Below are 23,857 nucleotides of genomic sequence, written 5' to 3' on the forward strand. Positions count from 1 at the left end.
AGCACTTAAAAGCGAAAGAGATTGTACTGATAAAATAGACGAAAAGGTAGCCTATATGGTCCACCTGATTGAATTACATATTAGGAATAACAAAACCACACTGTTCTTTGATATTGCTGCAAAATATAGTCGCGCAGGAGCAGGAGAAGCAGCTAGTTAGATAAGTAGTCATTTTTTCTGGTTCCTATCAGGATATATAAAAGGAACCTTGTTGTTATGCAGGTTGATTAGATTAGTGGTGCCTACCAAGCTCAGTAGGCAGACGACGTGGTGGCATTGCTGGCGATCCACCCTCAAGAGGTCCAGTATCAGTGTCTATCTGGCGAGATACCCACTGGAATGTCTTTACAATTGGCAAGCGAGGGTTGTTTCTCTCATATTGTTTTAGAATCTCTCCATCGGTCTCACTTTCACTGTCTTCATCAGTGTAGTCAAAGTGTTTCTCAATGTGAATTAATATGGTTGATAAATCTGCATTGTGTTTCCAAGCATACTCCGATGATTGCTGATCCTTCTCAACTGCCTCAATATTCCAATCCATTAGCTTGGGGATAAGATTGCAATCTGTTGTCCATGCAGCCAATTTGAAAACAGAAAGATCTTCTATATGGTGCTCTGCATATAGCTCCTCAACCATACAACTGCCATCGAGTAATTCTTTCATAGCTGATTTGTTCCATGATTCTGGTGGTACTCCTTCCAATGCAAGTATGACTCTTTGACGCAGTGGGTTTGGAACACTATGTAGATTCATCTTGAAAGGTTCAAATGCTAGCCGAGTTGTTTGGAATGTGAAGCTTTTCTGGCTAAATGCCTTTTGAGATCTTTCGTACTGTTTATCAGAGTCCATGAATATGACGATGTACATTCTATGTCTGAATGGCAGTAACGCAAAATCATCGACTTGGCAGTCACAGACGAAGCCTACCATAGCTGATACCTTGGTTGTGTTCGGATTGCCAGCCCCAAGCACCTTGACAACTACAGCATCTTGGTAAATGACATCGGCAAGCAGCTGTGAAATCTCTTCACGGCTTGAGAACTTTGTCGCTAACAACAGACGTTTAGTTCCATAGGATGATGGCTCTGGCTGTGTTCTGTTAGGGCGTCTACCTTGCTGGGCTTCCATTCTTTTCTAAAAAACAAATAAGATAGATGGAAGTGAATATCTACAGATTTCCAGATGTAATAGGTGTGTTGTTTTTTTGTTCTAGTAAGTTCATAGTTGCCCTGTTCAGTAATGTGGGATCTCGTCTATTTCTATCTATGAAGAGTAGCGAGACAACAGATAGAAGGAAATCGGTGAAGAAAATATGCCGTGGTTGTTACCTGGAGAGGGAGACGAAGAAGGCTGTAGAACTTGTTCTTGCTCACAGGAAGAGGAGGAGGGGAATATGAGTTGGGGAGAAATAGAAGTAAGGCGTTGTTCTCCACGACGTCTAAGCCAAAGCCTGTCTTGTCTCTTCAAAGGCAGCAGGTAAGGCTATGGGTTGATGTCAGTATATGGAGTAAAACAACGTGTACGATGTGGTTCCAGTATGGAGTAGTTAGGTGTGTGAATTTTGTTGGTCTTTAATTCAATAGCATATTTTGGTGATGGATAGTATAAAACCCTGGACTATCGTGTACATACATGCTGTGCTATTGTGGTTAAGCGCCGGTGTTGACTAAATACAGAAGCTGCTGAAGAGGTAGTAGTAACGTTCAGTTTTTTTTTTTAGGATTCGTGACGCCTGGTAAGCAAAACAGATAACGTATATGCGTTCTACCTTGAGGGACGGTGATTAAACTGGATGTATGAATGCGACTGATAATTCGGAGGTAAATTAATCGCCGTGAAATAACAACCAGTATTCAGGATTATCATAGTATAACTATGATAATGCAGAATCCTAGTTACATGATCAGTGCCAGTTCACATTAAGTCTTTTTGCAAAAGAATAAGTCTAGTGGAAACGGTGTCAAACACAGGACACCAGTATAATAATAGGACAGTTTGCAAAGGCACTACAGAACGGCTGATTTTCTTCTCCTCTCACTGAAGAGCTGTCTGGTGTAGGCAGCAACTGTGGCATCCAAAAGTAAGCTTGTTTGGTCCATAACATATCAGGCTTGGTTGATGGCACTGCAACGATGTAAAGAGGATAAGCGAAGTTGCATAAAAGACATAGACTGTAAACCTATAGCTCCTGATCAGTATATAACAAAAACATCAAAACTCATAATACCTGCCACCAGCATCGTTGCCAGGATTGTCTTTGAATAGCTTCTTCGCAGCACCTGTGCCAGGAGATGGCCTAGGCCTTTTTGTGGGTAGGTTGTAAAAAGAACAGTTAGCATTTGTGTACTGCGGAATATTAATACTTGGGAAAAAAGCATTTACCTTTTTTTGTAGCTCTTAGAAGTGCTTTGTTTAGTGCTAGAAGAAGGAGCTTTCTGTGTGAGGCTGAGGTGATCGACATCCTACTCCATAGTAAAAAACCTCAGTTTTTAGAAATTCGAATATGTGTGTTTAAAAGGAATTTATGGAAAAGCCTAACCTCATCTTCTATTTCCTCTTCATCCTGAACCTCTGTAGTGGTCTTTGAAGCAGACTCTATTTCCAGGTCTTTGTGTTTTGATATAGCAGTGGATGGGCTAGCTGGTCCAGTCTGTGCATCACTAAGCCCAACTGATGGAGTTGGTGATAGAGCCATGGAAGCTGGGAGAGAAGATGCTTGAGATGCAGATGGGGATTGTAACAGGGCAAGGGTGTGATTGTTAGCACCTCCAAGAATCCTATTCATCTGGAATGCAACAGTACCAGTAGAAGCAGTGTTCTCAGTGATGCTGACATTCTAGGTAAATTCTTTCTCAAGTAGGTCAGTGATCTCCTTTGGTATGCAACCAGTGTTACTTGGATTCTGCTGCAACAGTGTCTCAACTGAACGACCAATGAGGCGTTGTGCCAAACGCCCAAAGATAATGAATGAAGAATCAGCTGTGTCATCGCCTGCTATCACATTGAGCTTGAATCTGGAAAATGCATTATAATGGTAATTTTAGTATAGCTACATGTATTCATTAGCTTGAACAGTGGAGTTTATGTCAACTGACCTAGGCGAAGCCAAAACAACTGGTGGGCATGTTGGATCTGCACACCTGTATCCATTTCCAAAACGTTTTGCTGTTTTGTTGCATGTGTCACAAGCAGTGTACCACCAGGAGCTATCCACGTTAACCTTTTTTATGACGACAGTAACTAAGAACTGATGCTTCTGTTCATAAAAATAGGATCCTAATTAGCACTGTGTATAACATAAATTGAAATGTTAGAATGAGCATTTATAGTACCGAGGATTTACCTTGAACTTAAAAGGGTGTAGGTCTTTAATCTCAATGACCGTCTTCTGTTCTGCATTGTTTGCAGCCTGAGATGGGGCGGGTAGATCAGTATATTTTATTGGCTCATAGTTTCCTTGGATGCTGCATAGAACAAAAAAGTTCATGTCTCAATTGGAAATAGAAAAGAAAGATCAGAGGATATGATTTGCTAAGACAGTATATGTAACAAACCTGTTTTTCAAGGCAGTCACCTATGGTTTGTCAAGGTTTATGTACCATTTGCAGGCAGAGTTACCTGACAAAGAAACATTCCCTGCATCCAGAGCATATGTAAGCACCCTAGAACATTTTCCAAGAGCCATTATAGAACACATGTATGGTGTTTAATGGACTTACTACCAAAGCCCCTCACAAGCGTGCCAACAAAGATCACTATCTGTGGATTTTTTTTTGCCAGCTTCAATCACCTCATCTGCAGGGAATGTTGTGGCTCGATCTCCCCATAGCGCAACATTTATTGTCACATTGCTATGCAGCAGACATAGTATCATTACATAAAGAGTTTATGGCATCGTGAGCGGTTGTTGGGTGATGTTAGCAAAAAAATAAATGTGGAAAGCATGTATATTGAAAGGGGGAGTAATATTTGGTGGTAGTTAGTTGGTGTTGCTGATACACTGTTAATAGAAATGTTAGAGAACTGAAGTAAATATCTTTTTGCATATTAAAAAACAGAGAAGAAGGGCTAACTCGGCATCGCGAATGTAGATGCTCCTCTTCAGACTTTCACCATCCTTGGTGCGCGTTTGGATAGGTGTCACTGATGTTATCTCAGTAATGATTCCAATGGCATCTATTATTTAAGAGATCATAATAAAACACACATTAAGAATGCAATAAAAAGAATGGTAATCTATGAGGATATGACTGAATCACAGTACCTGTGAAAGAGTCCTTCCTGTTCACTCGTCCCCTTAGCTGGTCATATGGCGTTAGAGAGTAAACATAGTTAGGGAAATTCTCTGGCACATCAGTACACTCTTCCAGTGTAGACCACTTTGTGAGGGCAATCGACTGCATATTGCCAACTGGCCTATACTGGCTGGTACACTGCCTTACACGATAGAACGTGAGGTCATACACTTTGCCTTCAGTGATTGCAGGGGCAAAGAGCTCATCCAATGGAGGCATAATCTGAGCTGCAATGCTGGCCCCCTGTTTAGAAAATGGTACTGAGTAAGAAAGCGAAATGTGATGACAGATTACAAAGCAAGGATTCTAAAGAACTAACCGTGCCATCAACCAGAACCAGGCCAAGATGATACAGAATATTTTCATCATTTTGGTCGCGGAATTCCCAGAACCTTGATACACGAAGACGAATAGTTGGGTTGCCAAGACCAGGCTCAAGCTTACTGATTAGCGTGGTTACCATCTGCCAATACCGTAAGCAATTGTTAGCTTGCCATACAGTTATTTAGGATGTTATAAAAATTGGAAGCAGTGAACAGACAGACAAAAATAAATGCAAGAAAAGGCAGCACTACATACACAAAAGCTGCATAGTACAGCAAACGGGAAAAAGGATAGTATACAACAGCACGGCAAAAAATAGTGCTATAGTTGGTACTTAGGTGCCAAGGTCCTGCAATTAGAACAGAGAACATATTAGGGTTTGTCCTAATATATCTTTCGGTCTGTAGTATGATGCACATAAAGCCAAATTGTTTAATAATACCATCAATCTAGCTGCATCCAACACTTCTTGATAAACCATATTCCTAGTCTTTGAACTACAGACCTCATCCTCATCCTCTATAAGGATTCTAAGGCCTGCTCTTGAAGTTGATCTAGAAGCAGCAACATATAGTTGCCCATGTGTGGAGACAGGTTTTTTCAAATAAACCCCAACACGCGAAAGAGTTTGTCCCTGGCTTTTGTTAATTGTCATTGCATAGCATATACGGACAGGAAATTGTCTTCTCTGAAGTGTAAAAGGCCACTTAGAACTCGTGGTTGTAAGCGCAATCCGAGGTATGAAAGCTGTCTCACCAATATTAGATCCAGTTAATATCACACATTGTAACAATCGATGGCCAAGAGAAACAATCAATAGCCGTGTGCCATTGCAAAGACCCATAGATTGATTCAAATTTCGCAACAACATAACGGTGACACCTTTTTTCAAAATAAGTTTATGTGACGGGAAATTGTTGACATTAATAGAGTTTAAGAATTCAGTTGGGTATAGTATATCAAAGTCAGGCATATGGTCACATGATCTTGAAATTGTATCACAACTAAGATATTCTTTTGGCTTAGTGGGTATCATACGAATGACAGAATCATTTATTTCATCAACCGTTCAGTTGTTGGGGCAAACAATAGCACGGCATGCTAGATAGGAATGGTCTGTGTACTTGTTGGGGAAATCTAGGAAAACCTCATCTATTATTGCCTTTATTTTGTCGCCGGATGTTTTTATTAGTAAATCTTCAGGAATATCGACCCATGTTGCTTCAGTTTCATCAATTTTTTTTGTTGCAGGTACCTTACCATCACCAAGACATAGGATCCAATTAGCAAAAGTTTCAAGGTCTTGTCGGTTCTGTTCACAAAGGTCACTTTGAAGGAGTCTCATATTAATGTTCAGCTTCAGAAGAGTAACATGGTGCCAGAGAGGCAAATTTGTTATGGACGCATCAACTATGGAAGCACGCGAGCCTTTTCTTATCACTGGTAGTATTTGGCGAAAATCACCTCCAAGTACAACCACCTTACCACCGAATGGTAGTCTGCTGTTAGAAGGTGTGTGCTCGGAAAGCAGATCACGCAAACTTCGATCTAAAGCCTCAAAACATTTTCTATGAGTCATTGGAGCCTCGTCCCATATAATAAGTGATGTCTTTTGAATGAGCTCAGCAAGCATGGTACCTCTTTTAATAGTGCAAATACTGTTCTCATCAATGTCAATTGGTATTTTAAACCTCGAATGAGCAGTGCGTCCCCGAGGAAGGAGAAGGGAAGCAACCCCCGAGGAGGCAATAGCAAGAACAATCTTTTTTTCAGACCTTATTTTTGAAATCAATGCATTCCACAAAAATGTTTTCCCTGTGCCACCATGCCCATAGACAAAGAAAAAACCAGGTTTTGAGCTATTCACATGCTTCATAACTGTATCGAAAATAGTTCTCTGATCAGCGTTCAATTTTGGAATTATTGAATTAGCTTCAGTGGCCAGTATGGCGCTGTCAAGAGCAAGCTCTTCCTCAATCATTCTATTCCGTACTATGTCATCTGAGTAAATCGCTGGGCGCGGTAAATCATAGTCATCTATGTTACCGCCGCTATTTGAAAAAGTGGTTTGCATTTCTTTCATCAATAGCGACAGTAGCCTATCATGAGGAACCAAATAAGAAGGGTTTGACAAAGCTGTTCTAAGACGTCGCTGGATATCATTAGTGAAATACACCCAATATTTGTCAAAGAGGGATCGAACGTTTCCAACAGAGCAAAACATTACAACAGTAACAAATAGTTGTCTTAGCTAGGTGGATGATGCGGATATTATGGCCTCATCAAAGAGCAAATACCACTCGTTATCACTCTCGAGTAAACCTCTTAATTCACACGCTTCTCTAAATGTCGCATAAACAATGCCTTCGTATGTCCTAACATCAACATATGACTGAGCACCTTTCACAATCATCAACAGCATTCGTAAATAGTAAAGCTCTCCACTGATTGGGCTCACATAGTACATTCTACCTATCTTTTCACATGGTGTTCTAGGACGCCAACTACGTGAGCTGGTGTCCCATGTCCATTCCTTTGGGAAATCACAGTATGTCAGTGTTCGTGCGTTGCTATGTTTTTTATTAGCTTCAAACTATTCCGTTAACATTGTTTTTTGGGCCGCAGGGCTTGTTAGGAGTGAATTGAGTTCAGCACCCTTTTTGTATCGAACAAAGTTTTGATTTGGAAGATGCACAGTTAGTCGCTCTACTGAAGGAACTCTATAGTGGATATCGAATTCAAAAGCACGCCAAAGAGACTCGCAGGTAGATAGAAACCGTGCATCAATGTACTCCTGTATTTCATTTCGAGGTGTGTGATTAGAATTAGTTGTTTTGTTTAACGTATCATCTTTGGCTGCACCATTACTATCAGATAATTGACCAGTTGGCTTATTATTGACCTCAAAGTATGCTTTAGATCTATCAGCTCCTTTTGTGACATACTTGAAAAGGTATTTAATCATGTTAGACTTGTTGCACCATTTGACATTAATATGGGCTTGGTATTTTTTAAGGAGTTCCATATTATAAGGCACAACCCATCGATTATCAAGTTTCACTCCATTTTTAAGAACATATCGACCATTGTTTCTGCGTTTGTAGATAGTAAAACCAAAATCATCCATTATTGTCTCATCCTGAAAAGACTTAGGGAAATGTTTAGAACACTCCCCTTTCTTCATGCACGGGCATGATTTGTTCTGGTTGCCACAAGGGCCATGGATCATAAACTCATCGACCAAAGCATAACCCAATGGATCAGTAAAAACATCAGGTATTTCAGCGGATATAAAGCCATCAACAATAGGAGCGCTAAATTCAGTGCTGCCTGCAGCAAGCCAGATAAGGCAATGTATATGAGGGAGTCCACGCTTCTGAAATTCTACTGTGTAGAGCACTACATGGCAAGTATAAAATGTTAGAACTAACTAACTGAATGTACAACAAACTAAACACAGGAAGAAAGTATCCCACCAGCAAGGACTGGGCCAAATGTTTTTCCTTCCCTAATGTCTGAGATAAACTCATTTACTTTCATGTTAAAAACCCTCACAATCATATCAGAGCGGTCACTTGGTACTTGGCCTAGTTCAAACAGCAAAGCATCGTATATTTCTTGCCACTTTGAATTGCAAGTGAAAGTCACAAACAAATCAGGCACTCCAAACACACGACATATTGCCATCGCATCTTGGTAATTTTGTACCATGTATCGCCTGCCTCCAGTAAAACTGGTAGGCAAGACATACTTCTTCCCTACAGAATCCCAGTTTCAAGACCATGATCAATGGCATCAGATATCGCTTGGACAGACTCTGAGCGAAGTTCAGGCTGGTTGTCAGCAATATACTTCAACCTTGACCCTTCAACAGTCGAGTATGAGTCAACACATATGGAATCACTAAGACGTCCACAACAGGTAAAGGGATTTGGTTTATTCAATCGATAATGGAGACGGTAACGGTAGTATTCGAGCATTGTAACATAGCGTCGTGAATTACCAGAAATGCTAGGGAAGTCAGTGTACTTGATACCTAAATGGAATCCGGCCTCCCCATATGGGAAAAGCAGCGGATACTGAAGAGCCATATAGGATGGATGTAGAGCTGAGACACGTCGTAACCTGGCATCAGAAGATTAGACCATTACATCGTACGTATACTCACCGTTTGAATAGTCACCTACAACTATTCCTGCGATCTCACCACTCGTTGGAAGATTGTACTGAATTTCATCCCTTGCATCACACCCCAGCAATCTAAGGGAAATTTTCTCATCACCATGGTCTTTTAACCGATCTCTAGCAAAGCGAAATGCTTTGACCAGATCATTATGGCTGTCAAGCATAGAAGTCAGCTCGATAACAATTTCTGGGTCTGGATCATCCACGGCATTAGAATCTCTCTCAAATATATTCATTCTATTTGATGTCTCATTTTCAGGGTCATATATATACAACTGAGCAAATTTAGGTGCAGCACCATGTCGTGGCAAGAGGCTGCCAATACGGTGGTGTACAACCCCATTGATTTTAAACACACAAGGTGCAGACCTATTATTTATCGTCTTATCAACATTAGCTCCTAGCGAAGTAAAAGCAAACATAGAGTTGTATGATCGGATCTGCCTTATAAATCGCTTCGATCGTGCATCACCATCAAATTTTAATAGTCTGGCTAGGAAATCAGGTGGTTTTTTCAGCTCTGGAAGGCTAATCTTACCACTTCTACAACACAGGTTGTAAATGATCTTTCGCTGTGACAGCACGGTCCCTTTTTTGACCCTCTCTTGGAACGAAAATACAGCTCCACAGTATGGGCATTCATGGGATGGCCCGCCATAGTAGGATCGTTCAGGGTATAGCGCTGTAGAATTAAAGCATAAGGGAAGACTGGAATATAGATTAAAGGAACGCTGGCTAAAGGATGAACAAAAACAAACCTTTTAAGGATGCAATATAATCCTTAGGCAAAGGTAAGATGTCCTCAAGAGTAGGTTTTGGGCCTATACAACGAATAGAAATGAGGCTATAAGCAGTAGGAAACAAATTTTTTCTTTGTATTTTTTTTGGATCTGAAAATACCATCAAGAACATTCATCAGAGAGTAGTCTGTTCGGTGGGCAGATCTCTTCATATGTCGTCTCTCCCTATTGCTCGTAGCAGCACTTCGCGGTATGTCTAGTAATGTCCTCTTCCCTAAGGGAAAGTAGTTATACTAAGAAATGAATCGAAACAATGGTTCGTTCTTTTCTCGAATGAAGCAACCAAGTCAGCTTATAGGCTATATTAGTGATGTACTTACTTTTCACATTGCCTATTGGGTTTCCACTGATTGTGTTGATTTCAATGGGCAGTTGCCTATTGGCATTAGAACGATGGGATGTGGCTTGCTGGGAAGGACCTGATGGAACGCTTCCTTGCGCGACATCTGCATGTATGCTACTTGGTCCAGTGTGCACAGCATCTGAGCTGAGGCGCAAAGGAACAGAACCTACTGAACCAAATACCGGAGCTTGCAGAAATCCTAAGGAAGCCAATTTGCTGTCTTAGTTAGCTGAGCTAAATAATAAAAACAACATGTACAAATGTGTGGCGCGAATAACACACCCTGGCCTAATGAAGCATGACGCCTTAATCGACTCTCACGCGCCCGTTGGACACACGATTTTGCTTTACCAGACATTGCAAAGAAAATGGGGACACATACAGGGAGCCACTCTGCACAGCGCATCACAAAATAGAACACAATTGAACATGCACAGTGAGTAACATAGATAATAGCAGGTTTTAAAAAAGGCGAAAACAGTAAGCAGCTGCAAAGATGGGAACAAAAGCTGAACAAAACCAAATCAATAGATCAAGTTGGCAGTTTACATATAGGACCAGAAACAGAGGGCAATAATTAAAGTACGAAAAAACAACGATCACCATTAAGAATACTCTTTAACTACCCCGATACTACAGAGGAACAATCCTACGACCTATGCGCACCGCAGAAAAAATGGTCCTCCCTAACAAAGGTGAACCATAGAGAGTTACACTGCTTTAGTACATTCTCACAAGGCAGATCTGTAGGACCATAGCGCGCCTCTAACCTAGCAAGGTGTGCAGCCGCTGTTATAGCTACGTCAACCGCAGACGCGGCTATCTTTCTGTATGAAAGCAACATGTGGAAGTTATAATTGTGCACAGCGAAACCATACTTGACTTGGAGAAACCTAACAGCCTGCTGTGCAACCATTTCATGGGAAACGGCCGACGGCTGTACTGCAGCAACCCAAAAGAACTTGCTTACTGTACCGCAGCCTAACTGCTCGTCAGGAAGACTAAGTTCAACACCTGCTAACAGCACTCCGTCACCATCTACCTCCCAAAGGTATGACACCCAAGGTAAACGGCAATGGGAAGCAACAGCGTTCAACAAAGAAACGTAGGATACGCCAACCGCCACCATCCCGCCGAGAGCACTGCGAATCGTAGAGACAGCTTTCAAATAGGGGGAAAAGAGGGCTTAAAATGTTGAGGAGACAGGGGCTGAGGGAAGGTAAGATATATACTAAGATAGCAAGAACAGGAAGATGCTATAAAGTAGCTACACTGTCGCGTGGGGCCAAACACAGATATATATTCTGGAACCAACGTTCACATGTCCTGTACAGAGCACCTCACACTCGAGAATCCTCTATGAAAAAGGGAAAAAAAACAAAGGTTGACATATAAAACATTGACCAGACAGCAACGGTCCCCTCCCAAACAAACCAAACGCAATAAAGGTGGCAATAAAAGCACAAAGAACAACACACAGCAATCTAGGCGATATAAAGAGAAGAACACTACCTTGGTGGTACCGGAGACCCAACACCGAAAGAAGCTACGCATCCGTCAAGAACCAGGGACCAAGCACGAAGAGAGAGAGCAGCAGACCAACGTGCGGTGGCCGTTCTCCTACAGAATGGAACAAAATTAGAGCCGGCATGAAACCTCACCGATGAACAGAAGCAGCCAACGGGGCTGTACCTCCTCCGCAACAGCCGATCCGGAGCTGGCGTCAAACTCTACTATCCCTAGATGGAGATGCCCCTGGATCCTGAAAGGGATTTGCTGGAAAGAACACACCGAATATGAGGAACACCGCCAATCCTAGAAAAACAATGCAACACCATGCTGAGCAAGGGCAATCACCTTGCCATCGCCATCAGAGCGGAAGGTCGCAACCAGCCACTGGGCAGACTGAAGGAAAGGGAAGAACCGAGGAGAGGGGAAAACGGGATGGAAGGTAAAAAGGAGGACATCACGGGGAAACTTGTGAGCCGCTGTCGATTTCCTATTGGCCATGCAGAACACACATGGTAAACCCACCCACCAGCCAAAGGCACGCACCAACTGATATGTGGGACCATAAAGGCGTCGACGCCCACGCCTGAACAGCAACGACCCCTACGTCAACAAAAGGGCCCTCGATCAGATCCATCAGAGGAGCAAGCAGCAGCATGGACCAAGCCCATAGGCAACACGTGGCAACAAGTATGTATGTTCTCTCCTTCCCTACCCATAGACCATAGACCAAGCCCATCCAAACAATTCAAACAAAGCAACAATCCCTCGGTTAGATCGATCAGTGCACCAAGCAGCACCATGAACCTAGCCCACGCGCAACATACATGTACGTTCTCTGCTTCTCCAAAGGCAGACCAAGGACCAAGCCCATTGGAACAAACCAACACTGCACGCACTACCTTTTTGACTTTTTGGACAAGAGATGACGGGGCGGCATAACAGCCATTCTTCACACGCCGTCGCCTCTGTCTATCGGACCCACCGGTCAGCTACAGCGGTAAAACCGCAGCACGGCACAGTAAAAAAAAGCCCGCTTCCGTGCTCTCCCGTGCCCCACCGAGACAGGCTAAACCCACGATACAAAAACCGACGACGTGGATAGTGGCGGGAGCGAACACATCACCCCTAAAGCCGCGTAAAACGCTCTGGTGCGAGCACATTGCCCCTCTCTTTAACTACCCTGATTCCCACTTAAATCCATCACCTCCTCCATAATTTCACCACATAAATGTTGTAGTAGAGTATTATCATCGAACTGATCGTCTAGCTCACCTTCAACAATTACATCAGGAAACAATTACATGGTAACTTGAAAATTTATCGTGAAAAATACAAACTGGATTTTCCCAATTTTTTTTAGTTAAGTGCACCCCCTTCCCCAAAGAAAATCATGACACCTTTTCTTTTCACATTCTCTGTTCCACATGTTACATGTCAAATGAAATCAGTCGGCCAGGTTAGTAAGGGCAAGTACTATAATATCTCATATGTTGCCTCTAAGAATGCCACATTGGATTGGGTGATGAGGTGGAGGAGAGAAATGGAGAGAGAAGATGAACCACCCCTAAATCAAGAGGCAACCTCCACATAAATTTCAAGAAATGTGTGGGAGTATTAGAGATATTGGTATTTGTGTGTTAGAGGTAATACATTGTATGGATTGCCTCTTAGTTCATGAGTGAATAAAATAGATAAATTTGGAGGTGGTAGTCACATCTACCATAGCACTTGCCCTAAGTTCTAATCTTGAGATCTGCGTGGAGATTGATGATTTTAGAATTTATGGACAAATTAAGTCGCAATCACTTGTTCTCATTCAAACATGAGTTCATTCAAAGGTATGACGTGGTGTATTGGCGTTGGTGTGGAATGTAACAGTCACAAAAAGTCAGCTCCATCGTCAGCGTAGTGTTCAAACAGGTGTTGGTGGCGTTGGTCTAGAGTCATGTTTGGTTGGCTGCTAAAGTTTATGACGTCAAATATTAGATATGACATACTCCCTCCGTTTCAAAATGTTTGATACCGTTAACTTTTTAGTACGTATATGACCATTCGTCTTATTCAAAAAATTTAAGTAATTATTTATTATTTTTATATCATTTGATTCATTGTTAAATATAATTTCATGTACACATATAGTTTTACATATTTCATAAATTTTTTTTGAATAAGACGAACGGTCAAACGTATGCTAAAAAGTCAACGGTGTCAAACATTTTGAAATGGAGGGAGTAATTTGTTAGCCAAGCTCTATAGTTAACGCTAGATCGCTAGCCACAGTTTCTTACTTTATTACTCCCTTTGAATTAATAATACTTGTTGTTTTGAAAAAAAAATAAACAACTTTAACCATTGTCTTCTGTCTTCTGCTAGAGGTGTGAAAGCATAGTTGGTTAGGGTGTGGTCTCAACTCTCAACAATCAATTGTTGCCGGTTTGATTCCCATGGATCTTTCGCTTTGTCTTTCCTTTTTCTTCCAATATTTTTATTTTCGAAACACATCCATTATCTTTAGCAAATATGATAATTATATGCAAGCGGCATTCCCTAAAGGCGTTTTAGTTCTCTGACAACATTATTTCCAAAAAGTCTTGAATACTCATACTGAAAATCTTGCGTCCACCAGCCACTGCCTGTCTGAGTTGGCACTCTAGTTGGTACTAGGTGACTTAAGGCCTGTTAGGCATACCTCCAGCTCTAGCTCCACCTCTTCTAAAGCTGGAGCCCAACAAAAAAATTTCAGCTCTATCTAGAATGAAAGCGAAATTCGGTGGAGCGCTCTCACAAAATGAACTTCAGTTAGATGGCCAGTGGTCTTCGTGAGGGGCGGCGCCATGCCCTGTTAGAAACCCGTTTGGCACTGTGACCGATCACCCACATGCATATCTCTACTAAGGTAAAAGCACACAGTCGTTCTCCTTCCATCTCCATCTCTCACGCATGTACACTCTACGCGATTAAACACCAGATTCTATTGCTTTATCCTTAATCACCTTTTTAGTCCATGTTTAATTATATAGGCTTGGTCCGTTATAACGTACGAGCATGTTATTAGTATGCAACAAATGCGGAAGTGCTAATGGGCGATCGATCGCCCGGCGACAAGGGTAGCGATCGATCCCCCTTCCCCCTCCCTCCCTCCACCTGGTTTCTTTTTTTGGCACCGCATTACTTTCCTATTTTAGTAAATTTATACACCTAAAGTTTATACACCTTAAGTTTACACATCTAAAGTTTATACACCTCAAATTTACACATCTAAAGTTTAGAGACTAAAAGTTTATAAGTCAAAAGTTTATATATCCGATTCAAATTTGAATTTGAATTCAAATATTTTATATATATATAGTATTTCTATAAATCTAAAGTTCATAAACCTGAAGTTTATAGACCCAAAGTTTATAAGTCAAAAGTTTACATACCCGATTCAAATTTGAATTTGAATTCAAATATTTTCAATATATAGTATTTTTATGCATCTAAAGTCTATACACCTAAAGTTTATAGACCCAAAGTTTATAAGTCAGAAGTTTACATATCCGATTCAAATTTGAATTTGAATTATATCCGTTCAAATTTGAATTTGAATTCAAATATTTTCTATATATAGTATTTCTATACATCTAAAGTGTTTATACACCTAAAGTTTATAGACACAAAGTTTATAAGTCAAAAGTTTATATACTCGATTCAAATTTGAATTTAAATTCAAATTTGTATGGTGTAGTAGTAAGAGAAGAAGGGGAGGTAAGGTAGTAAGGGGAGGGGCGGGCGATCGACCGCCCGTTAGGAGTATCCCAACAAATGCACCAACAAAGAAAAAACCGTGTCCTTGCCAGTCGCATCTTACCCGGCATCAGAGCCTTAAAGGCCAGCTAATTCTCAATGGGCCATGCACCCATGCCACGCAGGCCCGTCGATGGCTATGTGCCAAGTAGGCGACCGCACAGGGCCTCTGTTTTTTTGGCCCCCATATAAACAATGAAGGTTCACTTCCAATTGCCCAGCTATAGCATGCAACAACCAAATAGACTAATAGGCAAATCAATCAATAAGACCAAGCCAGGATGGGGCGCTGCAAGTCTGCAAGGCTCTGCTATTACCTACCTTTTGCATGGCTGTCGTGCGATCCTAATTCTGTGCTGCGCCAACTGCCGGGATGTCGTAACGTGATCTCAATTCCACGCGCAACGACTAACGAGGCGGCGACACAACTTGATGCTTTCAACTTCGAGGCTCCAAGCAGCATCGACGATCGCGACGACCTTGCAGCTCTGCCTTCGGCTGGGCTCCTGGGTCCAGCCTTCTTCCTCCTTGTTTGCTCGTCGTCCTCGACTCAACCCTCGATGGTTCGACTCGGACTGGTAAGGTTAGCCTGGATGATAGATCGTAAATATGTAATATGCATCAAATTGTCGTGAGTTCATGACTGTAATCTATCTATCTATCTATTAAGACAGCTCGAAACGAAGGCACCACGTTCGTCGTGGGGGCTAGAAATTCCCACATTAATCGGAGAAAAAGAAAAGAATAGTCAAAGTAAAAATACAATTAAAAATAGCTAAAATTCGGAATTAAAAATGTGCAATATGGAAAGAGGAGTCCATATAGGAACCTAGTACGTGATTAATCAAAATTCAAAATAAAAATAAAATAAAATCCAAAATTAGAAAAGGAAAGGAGAATAGAAATACAATTTAAAAATAGCTGAAATTCGGAATTAAAAATAAGAAATATTGAAAGAAGTTTCCATATAAGTACCCAATACGAGATTAATCAAAATTCAAAATAAAAATAAAATAAAATTCAAAATTAGAAAAGGAAATAAGAGTCCAAGTAGGAATACAATTTAAAAATAGCTGAAATTCGGAATTAAAAATAAGGAATATTAAAAGAAGAGTCCATATAAGAACCCAATACGAGATTAAGTAAAATTCGGAATAAAAATAAATAAATCTAAAATTAGAAAAAGAAAATAAAAGAAAAGTTTAAGTAGGAATACAATTTAAAATTAGCTGAAATTCGGAATTAAAAATAAGCACACTGAAAAAAGAATCCATATAAGAACCCAATACGAGATTAATTAAAATTTAGAATAAAAAATAAAATAATATCCAAAGTTAGAAAACAATAAAAGAGAGTTCAAGTAGGAATACAATTTCGAAACAACTGAAATTGAAAATAAAAAATAAAAACATTAAAATAACACAATACGGTATTAAATAATTTTTTAAAAAAATTCTAAAATTAGAACAAGAAAAATAAGATTTCAATTAGGAATACAATTTATAAATAACAAAAAATTTTGATAAAAATAAATATTATTAAAATAAAAGACCATCTAAAACACATGACGAGATATATTAAGTAACATGCCTATAAAGAGTGGTGGTGGTTGATATGACATATAAAAATTGTTAATAAAACACCAAATAGAATCCTAATGACGATTAAAAGGAGAGACGTCAGGGAGGCCGTGAAGCAAACAAGTAAGGCAGTTGCCGGGACTTCTAGAAAGTAAAAAAAAAACAATTTTTAGAATCACAATGACAATAAAGAGTAGGTGGCGGACGGGCTGTAGATCAGGGACATAGTGACATCGTTTGATGGCACTTCTAAAAATTATTAAAAATAAAACTACAAGTCCAATTTTTAAAGGTTCGGAACTTCTGAAAAGTAAAAAAACCAATGATAATCATGTTCGATTTTAAAATCAAAATGAAATAAAGAAGGGAGGCAGCGGGCGAGCCGTAGAGAATTACAATGGCAAAGCCGCTAATGGTTTGGCGGGACTTCTAAAAAGTAAAAATGAACTTAAACGATAATTATGTTCGATTTTTAAATTCTCAATGACAATAAAGAGATAAGATAGTGGACGTGTTGTAGAGAAGTATAATAGCAACATTTGACGGGACATCTAGAAATTATAAAAATGAAACCCAACATGACAATAAACTCTAAAAACTATAAAATCCAATTTTTAAAGGTTCCAATAAGAATGAATAGAAATAGTGGTAAATCGAGCAAGCAAATAAAGAAGGAGATGAGACATAAGGGGTAGCAACTGGTGTGACTTTTAAAGCCTATATAATTAGAAACACGATGATGATAAGATTTAGTCTTTCAAAGTCTTAAGACAATGAGATAGCTATTTAATAAATTTGAAGTAAAATCATACTTAAAAAAATATATGATTTTGTTTGGGTGCTAGCCGCGTAATTGCGCGGGCCACCCAGCTAGTTTATAATTGAAATGATCGATTATATCAAATTATCGTTTTGATTAAAATTACTGCTCCTATTTGTTTGTGAAACATAAAGGCATATATTTCGAAATATCATACATTATAACACATATTACATATATATAATTGAGTGAAAATATATTTTATTTATTTTATATATGATTTTTTTAAAAAATTATATGATCTCAATTTGCATTTTACCCTGGGCCCAAATTTAATTCCTGGAGACGGCCCTGATGCCACGAAACCGATGCCCTCTCTAAGCCAGGCACACGTGAGCAAACGAAGCCGCCCGTGCATGCGCAACGAAACAACGAAACATCATATCATGCCACCACCGTCTCTACGTGTCGGCCTCCGCGCGCGGCGTGCCCCCACACTCGGACGTGACGAGGCACGGTTCGCCCGGCGCCCCCATGTGCGTGGGAGAGAGCTAGCTCAGCCGGCCGGTTATGCACGCGGACCACCATGGCACCATCGCGCGGCGAGGAGTAAGGAGACAGCCAGCTCGATCGATCTCCGCGAGTACGCCTACTACGTACTACTGTACTAGCTAGCGTGGTACTAGTAGTAGGCCAACGAGCGACGTCGCGTCGTACGGGGTCGTCTGCCGGTGCGACGACGTGCGCGGGACGGGGACGGACGGGGGAATGTGGCTGAAAGGGGGAAGCCGAACCACCTCGCGCTCGCTGCCTGCCGTGCCGGGCCCGTGCGGGCGTCCGACGTGTGCGGCCGATGGTATGATACTTCGATCGGAACAGGTAGTGCGTACAGAGCCGTACAATCTCGGTCGGTCACGCGCTCACGCGTCGTGAGCTGGACTCCAACGGCCGGCTTGTGTGGCCTTGTGCCGGGCGCCAACTCACTCGACAGCAGTGGCAAGCAGCGTCGTAATAAACGTACGTGTACGTACCGTCCGAACTGGGGCCGGGCCTGTGGGGATCGGTGATCTTTTGGTTGGTGGCGGATCGCGCGTTCCGCGGGGCGCGTGGCGCGTGGGCGCTGATCGATCGAGCGCGAGCCAGGCTGCCACCGTCAGCGTCTTGGGCTCGATCGTGGCGTTGGTGGGGGACGCGACGCGAGGGAGTTGGGAACCAGCCAACGGACGGACGGGCTCGTTCGATCCCCTTCGCCTGTTAATCCGTTGCATCTCGTGCGCTGCGCGTCTCTGCGCCTTGCGCGCGGTGCGTGCGACGGTGCGAGCTGCTTTGTCTGACCGATCGGGAGGATTATGGCAAGAACTCATTGTGTGAGCCTACTATATATGAGTTCAGGCCGGCTCTCGCATCAGTTTTTTTTTTAAGCCCGGCCTGAAACCGGGGCCAACCCGGGGGTCTGCACCCAGGTGTACCGTGTACGGGGAAAACGCATATGGCAACACGCGTTGGTGCCTTGGTGTAATGAAAGGGAGCCGAAATGCAGCAGCATTAACTGCTGAAGCCATTTAATTTGGGTCAATGTCAATGATATTACACATTATCATTTGTTTTTCCTCCGAGAACCCATTCTCATCATCATTACCTTCTTATGATCAAGTTAAAAAAGAAGAAAACTCCATTTTTTCTCCCCGGACTTCCCTTGAGGAAATAGAAGGGCAATGAAAGAAAGAAAAATATCTCCCTAGCTAGCTTATCTACATTAAACGCCTAATCAAACCATTGCTACGCCATTGTCGTCATTATCACCGTTCTGGCAACCATCTGTTTCCACACTGACACTATCATCCCTCCATAATTTCGCGAGAAGGCCATGCTTGGGCACAGGGAATGGGCTGTACTCAACCTCGTCGCTGGAACCAACAATCTCCCACCTGCAAATCAAGAACGCAGACGTCAATCAGCACACCGTTCCACAACGAAATTTGAGGAACCAACTCGTCTCCAATGACATGCATGTGACTGCTCATATGTGGTACTAGGATGCTGAGTAGGCGCTGTGCGATCTGAGCAGTGAATGACCCCACAGGTTGGAGCATGCGTGTACTAGCAGCTGTGGTATGTGTATGCGGAATCTGGCAGCTGGGAGGAAGGGGCCAATGGAGTGGCAGCAGCCATGGCACGGTGTGGTCCACAACGACAAGGGGAGAATATATGGCGAATCTGTGTGGAGGGGCACGCACCTGTAGCCAGTGACCAGGTGGTGGATGAGGACGAGCATCTCGAGCTTGGCCAGCTCGTTCCCGGGGCACGCGTGCACGCCGTTCCCAAATGGCATGAAGGTGTTCGGCCTCGGCGACACCTGCATAGACATTGTTCCACACACAACCAGAAAAAAAGAGAAGGTTCAGAAAAAAGAAGTTTCACTCGTGGTACTTCAGTTTTGAGGCTCTATCTATCTGCAGATTGGTAGCACCACTAGTATTTGCTGCGGCTGCTATGCAAAGATAAATTAAGTCATTTACAAATGTTCTAGATAAGGGTTTGACTCAGCAGCAAGTTGATTAATGGTTGGTTGGATTTCCATGGTATACATCTGATCCGAGTGTGAATTCTGGCCTATTTGTGGGCTTGTCGAATGGCCGAAAACCCTGACATATTCTGACGAGAAAAGGTACAAATTATTTCTGAAACTGAATATACCTATTCGCACCTGACGTATTACAACTATGTCTTATTATAATTTCATTCCACGAACAGTATCACAAAGAGCTGCCGTTGACTAGAGAAGAGGGAATTTAATGCTATCGAAAGGAACAGTGTTCAGTTTGTTCAGAGATGCATGCATCGACATCAAAAGCACTGCGGCGAGGATCGATCGATCGATCGAGGCCCATACCTTGAATCTAGAAGGGTCGAACTTCTGTGGATCCTGGAAGTAGTCTGGGTTGTGATGGATGTTCCTGAAGAGCGGCATCACCTTCCATCCCTTGGGGATAAGGAACCCTACACGCCAAGGAAAAATACACGGTCCCGTCAGCAAAACTAAAAAAAAAAAATCTACACTGTTTTTTTCACACGATGCATGGAGTAACGGACGTGGCTCCCCTACGGCCACGTTGTAGCGTAGGGCTGCGCACGTGCGTACCTTTGTACTCCACGTCAGCCACGGCCTCCCTGAACGTGAACGAGATGATGCTGGCCATCCTTAAGCTCTCCAAAATCACCTGAACCGAAGGATGGGAGGGAGATGGCAACAAAGGAATTAGCAGATGGCGCCGTCAGTAATTTAACCGCAAAAATACACGGGAATCGAATGAAAACTCGGGAAATGGGTGTATTTTTCGCGCATACGTACCTTGTGGGTTAGGGCCATGCTCCGCGTCTGCGCCCACGTCAGCGGCAGCCGGCCGCCGTCGTTGGCGGCGCGGATCGCCGCCTGCTCCGCCCTGACGGCCTCGAGCAGCTTGGGATGGTCGTGGAGGTACTTGACGATCCAGGTGAGCACGCTGGCCGTCGTGTCCTGCGCCGCGAACAGCACGCCGATGATGTTGTCGGCGACCTGCTCGTCGGTGAGGAGCGCGCCGTCGTCGCCCGCCCGCGACTGCATGAGGCAGCCGAGGAGGTCGCTGCCGGGCTCCCCCCGCGCCCGCCGCTCCCGCATGATGTCGCTCAGCACGCCGTGCAGCCGCCGCCTCGCCTGCAGATTTAGTAAGATGCAGAAAGGAACTCGATCGGTTATCACCTACTGTTGCTGCAAACAGGACGTACAAGAACGACGTGAGGAAGGCACTAGAATATGCTACAGCTCGTGCCATCTAGTGCCTGGCTTCTGCTGCGTACCTGGATCGCCTTGTAGTACAGCGTCCCGGGGAAGCTGTTGGGGAAGGAGTTGTAGCCCTTCTCCACGATGGCGTAGTTCTGCCTCAGCTCCGCTTTCCGCCGCTCGTCCAGCCGCCCGCCGAAGATGGTCACGATGCCGACATCGAACGAGAGCTGAAAGGAACAAAAAAACAAACACGTTACATGCATCCTCGTGGCGAGCAGCACTGCTTTTCCGGCACATTCCTCTTCATGCTCTGGCTGGCAATTCTTACCCTCTTCATGGCGTGGAAGGTGCTGGAGACGTTGCCGTCCCAGGAGGCGAGCGTGGAGCGGACGGCGGCCTCGACGTCCGGCACGAGCGCGCGCAGGGCGTCGGGGCCGAGAGGGCCCTGGACGAGCTTGCGAAGGCGGAGGTGGTAGTCGCCCTGGTGGAAGAAGAGCGCCGACGGGCCGATCATCCGCTCCTTGCTCCGCGGGTACGTCGGCTTGAACAGGTGCGCCTGCGTCACCAGCACGAACCGCGCCGCCTCCGGGCTCGCCAGCATCACGCACGGGCAACCCAGAATGTGCGTCTTGAAGATCTCGCCGTACCTGCACGCACACACAAGCCATACATCAGCAATAACGCCGAAAGCTACAAGCCCACAACTATGGCATGCAGTATTTGTGTTGGCAGCTTGGCATTATCTTGCCATCCATGTCCTTCAAAAGCATGCGTCCATGCTTTCAGGTTGCAGAGATTAGCAGCATGTTTGGGTTTTTAATTAATTGGCAACTAACCTCTTCTGTTTGGAGGCGAAGAAGACGTTGGGGTCTTGGGAGTAGAGCTGAAGGGTCTCGCCGATGTAAGGCCAACCCATGGAGCCCGGCGGCAGCCTGACGGCTTTCTCATGGCCGTAGCCATGGAGTTTCCTCCTCTGCCGGCTCGTGTAGTGGACATAGCACATAAAAGCAAGAGAAATGAAGAAGGAGATGACGATGACGATGACGAAGGAGGCTGCCATCCAAATGACCCTGGAGAATTAAGGATCACTTGGACACCACAGCTGTTTTGAGAGTTCTGAACCAGCTGTCTTCTTCTTGCTAGCTAGTCGTGTGTTATTGTCTTTGCGCTATATATGCTGTTGCTAGGAGAGAGGGAGAGAGCTGTGAGGAGAGGGAGAGAGGGAGGAGAAAAATCTTCGAGGGATCTTTCGAATGGTGGTGGGCGTGGGAAGGCCTTGCGTGGTATTTATAGAGGCAGAGCGCGAGAGAGAAAGTGAGAGGCCAGTTTGGAAGCTCATATGGTGTCCGCGAGCTAGGGAGGGGAGGGAGTAAGGCCTGTTTTTCCCAGCTTAGGATTATTATAATCTAGATTATTGAGTCAGATTACCATAAGCTAGATTGTTATAATCTGTAGTAGAATAAACGGTTAGTTGTTTCTTTCCTAGATTATTACATCCTAAATTATTGGGTTTACAAGTCTAAAGAGAAAGTGGTGTGGTATGACGGGTAATTTTTTACCCAATAATCTGGAAAAAGCTCACCTAAATGAGCTTATCATATTATAATAAGCCCTCTTTGTTTAGGCTTATAAGCCAACTTATAAGTCGAAAAGTCTGAGCCTAAACAAGCAAGCAGCTTTTCCGTTTGGTTTTTTTGAAGCCATAAGCCACTCTAACACTATTAAGCCAAAAGCTAGGTTGGAGAAGCTTTTTTGGCTTATGTGAGTTAGATGTATGACTCAACTACTAAACTTAGGACATTAAATCCACCGGCTTATAAATCATATAAGCTGACTTAAAAGTCTAGGCTAATAAACCTAAGCCTAAATAAAGAGGGCCTAAGCTAGGCTCCAGATTATAATAAGCTACTTCAATAAGTTGTTTGTTTCTTTCAGTTTACTCCTAATAATTTGGATTATAATAATCCTAAGCTGAAAGAAGCAGCGCCTAAATGTACATACATCAAGGAAGTTTCAACTTATCCTGTGGATTTCTAATGATAGCATATATATATCGTGGTATTTATTTCTTATCAAGATTTTCTTAAGAGGGTGAAACGTACATGCAGCAAGATAAGTTCAGTATACCACTATACCCTGTTGATTTGCTACCCTGTGCTGATTAGTTTCAATCGTGTATTGGCCAATCTGGTCGTAAGAATAGCATTGCATTGCATTTATTATGTTCTTATCATGTGTTTTTTGGGGATGAAACGTACATGCAGCAAGATAAGTTCAACTTATCCAGTTTTATCGTCGTTCTGTACATATTAAAATGTAGTTTAATACAGTATAGTTTACTCCTACTTATACTTTAAGTATGTGCCACATCATCTAAAAGTATACATAGAGATAGGACATACTAGGACTACTAGAATACAGTGGCGGAGCCAGGATAAAAATATAGCGGGGCTAAACCAAAATGACCAACAGCAACTAAGAGAGATTTAGGATTAGGTTAGGAATTTT

The 23,857-nt window shown here is 42.9% G+C and overlaps 2 protein-coding genes and 1 long non-coding RNA gene across 4 annotated transcripts; all 3 read right to left on the minus strand.

Moving 5' to 3' along the window:
* Positions 1-1,597, minus strand: LOC136351786 (uncharacterized). The gene is made up of 2 exons (XR_010734995.1): positions 1,330-1,597; positions 1-1,135 (listed from the first exon to the last, which is right to left on the minus strand). It is a non-coding gene; the product is annotated as an uncharacterized lncRNA (long non-coding RNA).
* A 205-nt stretch (positions 1,598-1,802) lies between these two features.
* Positions 1,803-11,873, minus strand: LOC9271302 (replication protein A 70 kDa DNA-binding subunit D). 2 transcript variants are annotated; one of them, XR_010734993.1, is made up of 14 exons: positions 11,806-11,873; positions 11,641-11,724; positions 11,461-11,568; positions 4,876-4,969; positions 4,616-4,759; positions 4,266-4,539; positions 3,721-4,177; positions 3,556-3,637; positions 3,345-3,465; positions 3,097-3,257; positions 2,541-3,015; positions 2,384-2,463; positions 2,229-2,303; positions 1,803-2,125 (listed from the first exon to the last, which is right to left on the minus strand). XR_010734993.1 is itself a non-coding variant. In XM_066304128.1 (14 exons), coding segments are annotated over exons 3-8 (696 nt in total). In that variant the 5' UTR covers positions 11,503-11,568; positions 11,641-11,724; positions 11,806-11,873; the 3' UTR covers positions 1,803-2,125; positions 2,229-2,303; positions 2,384-2,463; positions 2,541-3,015; positions 3,097-3,257; positions 3,345-3,465; positions 3,556-3,636. The 2 variants fall into 2 exon arrangements, 1 of the variants encoding a protein (XP_066160225.1); XM_066304128.1 differs by lacking the exon at positions 4,876-4,969 and having other exon boundaries at positions 3,721-3,852; positions 4,075-4,177.
* Positions 11,874-19,111: 7,238 nt separating this feature from the next.
* On the minus strand, positions 19,112-22,587 carry LOC4347261 (abscisic acid 8'-hydroxylase 3-like). The gene is made up of 8 exons (NM_001422784.1): positions 22,186-22,587; positions 21,678-21,996; positions 21,424-21,576; positions 20,939-21,280; positions 20,729-20,807; positions 20,480-20,586; positions 19,824-19,942; positions 19,112-19,514 (listed from the first exon to the last, which is right to left on the minus strand). The coding sequence occupies exons 1-8, from the start codon at positions 22,407-22,409 to the stop codon at positions 19,355-19,357; spliced, it is 1,503 nt and encodes a 500-aa protein (NP_001409713.1). The 5' UTR covers positions 22,410-22,587; the 3' UTR covers positions 19,112-19,354.
* Between the last annotated feature and the right edge of the window lie 1,270 nt (positions 22,588-23,857).

Source organism: Oryza sativa, chromosome 9 (genome assembly GCF_034140825.1).
Source record: "Oryza sativa Japonica Group chromosome 9, ASM3414082v1".
Lineage (NCBI taxonomy): Eukaryota > Viridiplantae > Streptophyta > Magnoliopsida > Poales > Poaceae > Oryza > Oryza sativa.

What these genes read in the sequence shown, in the direction of transcription:
- LOC9271302 (XM_066304128.1), bottom strand. Translation starts at nt 11,502, where the DNA reads ATGCGTAGCTTCTTTCGGTGTTGGGTCTCCGGTACCACCAAG. An exon ending in GGGTCTCCGGTACCACCAAG is followed by an intron (nt 4,760 to 11,460) that starts GTAGTGTTCTTC and finishes CGGTATTGGCAG; the next exon opens with ATGGTAACCACGCTAATCAG. An exon ending in ATCTACATTCGCGATGCCGA is followed by an intron (nt 3,853 to 4,074) that starts GTTAGCCCTTCT and finishes TCTGCTGCATAG; the next exon opens with CAATGTGACAATAAATGTTG.
- LOC4347261 (NM_001422784.1), bottom strand. Translation starts at nt 22,409, where the DNA reads ATGGCAGCCTCCTTCGTCATCGTCATCGTCATCTCCTTCTTCATTTCT. An exon ending in TTCGCCTCCAAACAGAAGAG is followed by an intron (nt 21,997 to 22,185) that starts GTTAGTTGCCAA and finishes GTGTGCGTGCAG; the next exon opens with GTACGGCGAGATCTTCAAGA. An exon ending in GGCTGACGTGGAGTACAAAG is followed by an intron (nt 20,587 to 20,728) that starts GTACGCACGTGC and finishes CTTGGCGTGTAG; the next exon opens with GGTTCCTTATCCCCAAGGGA.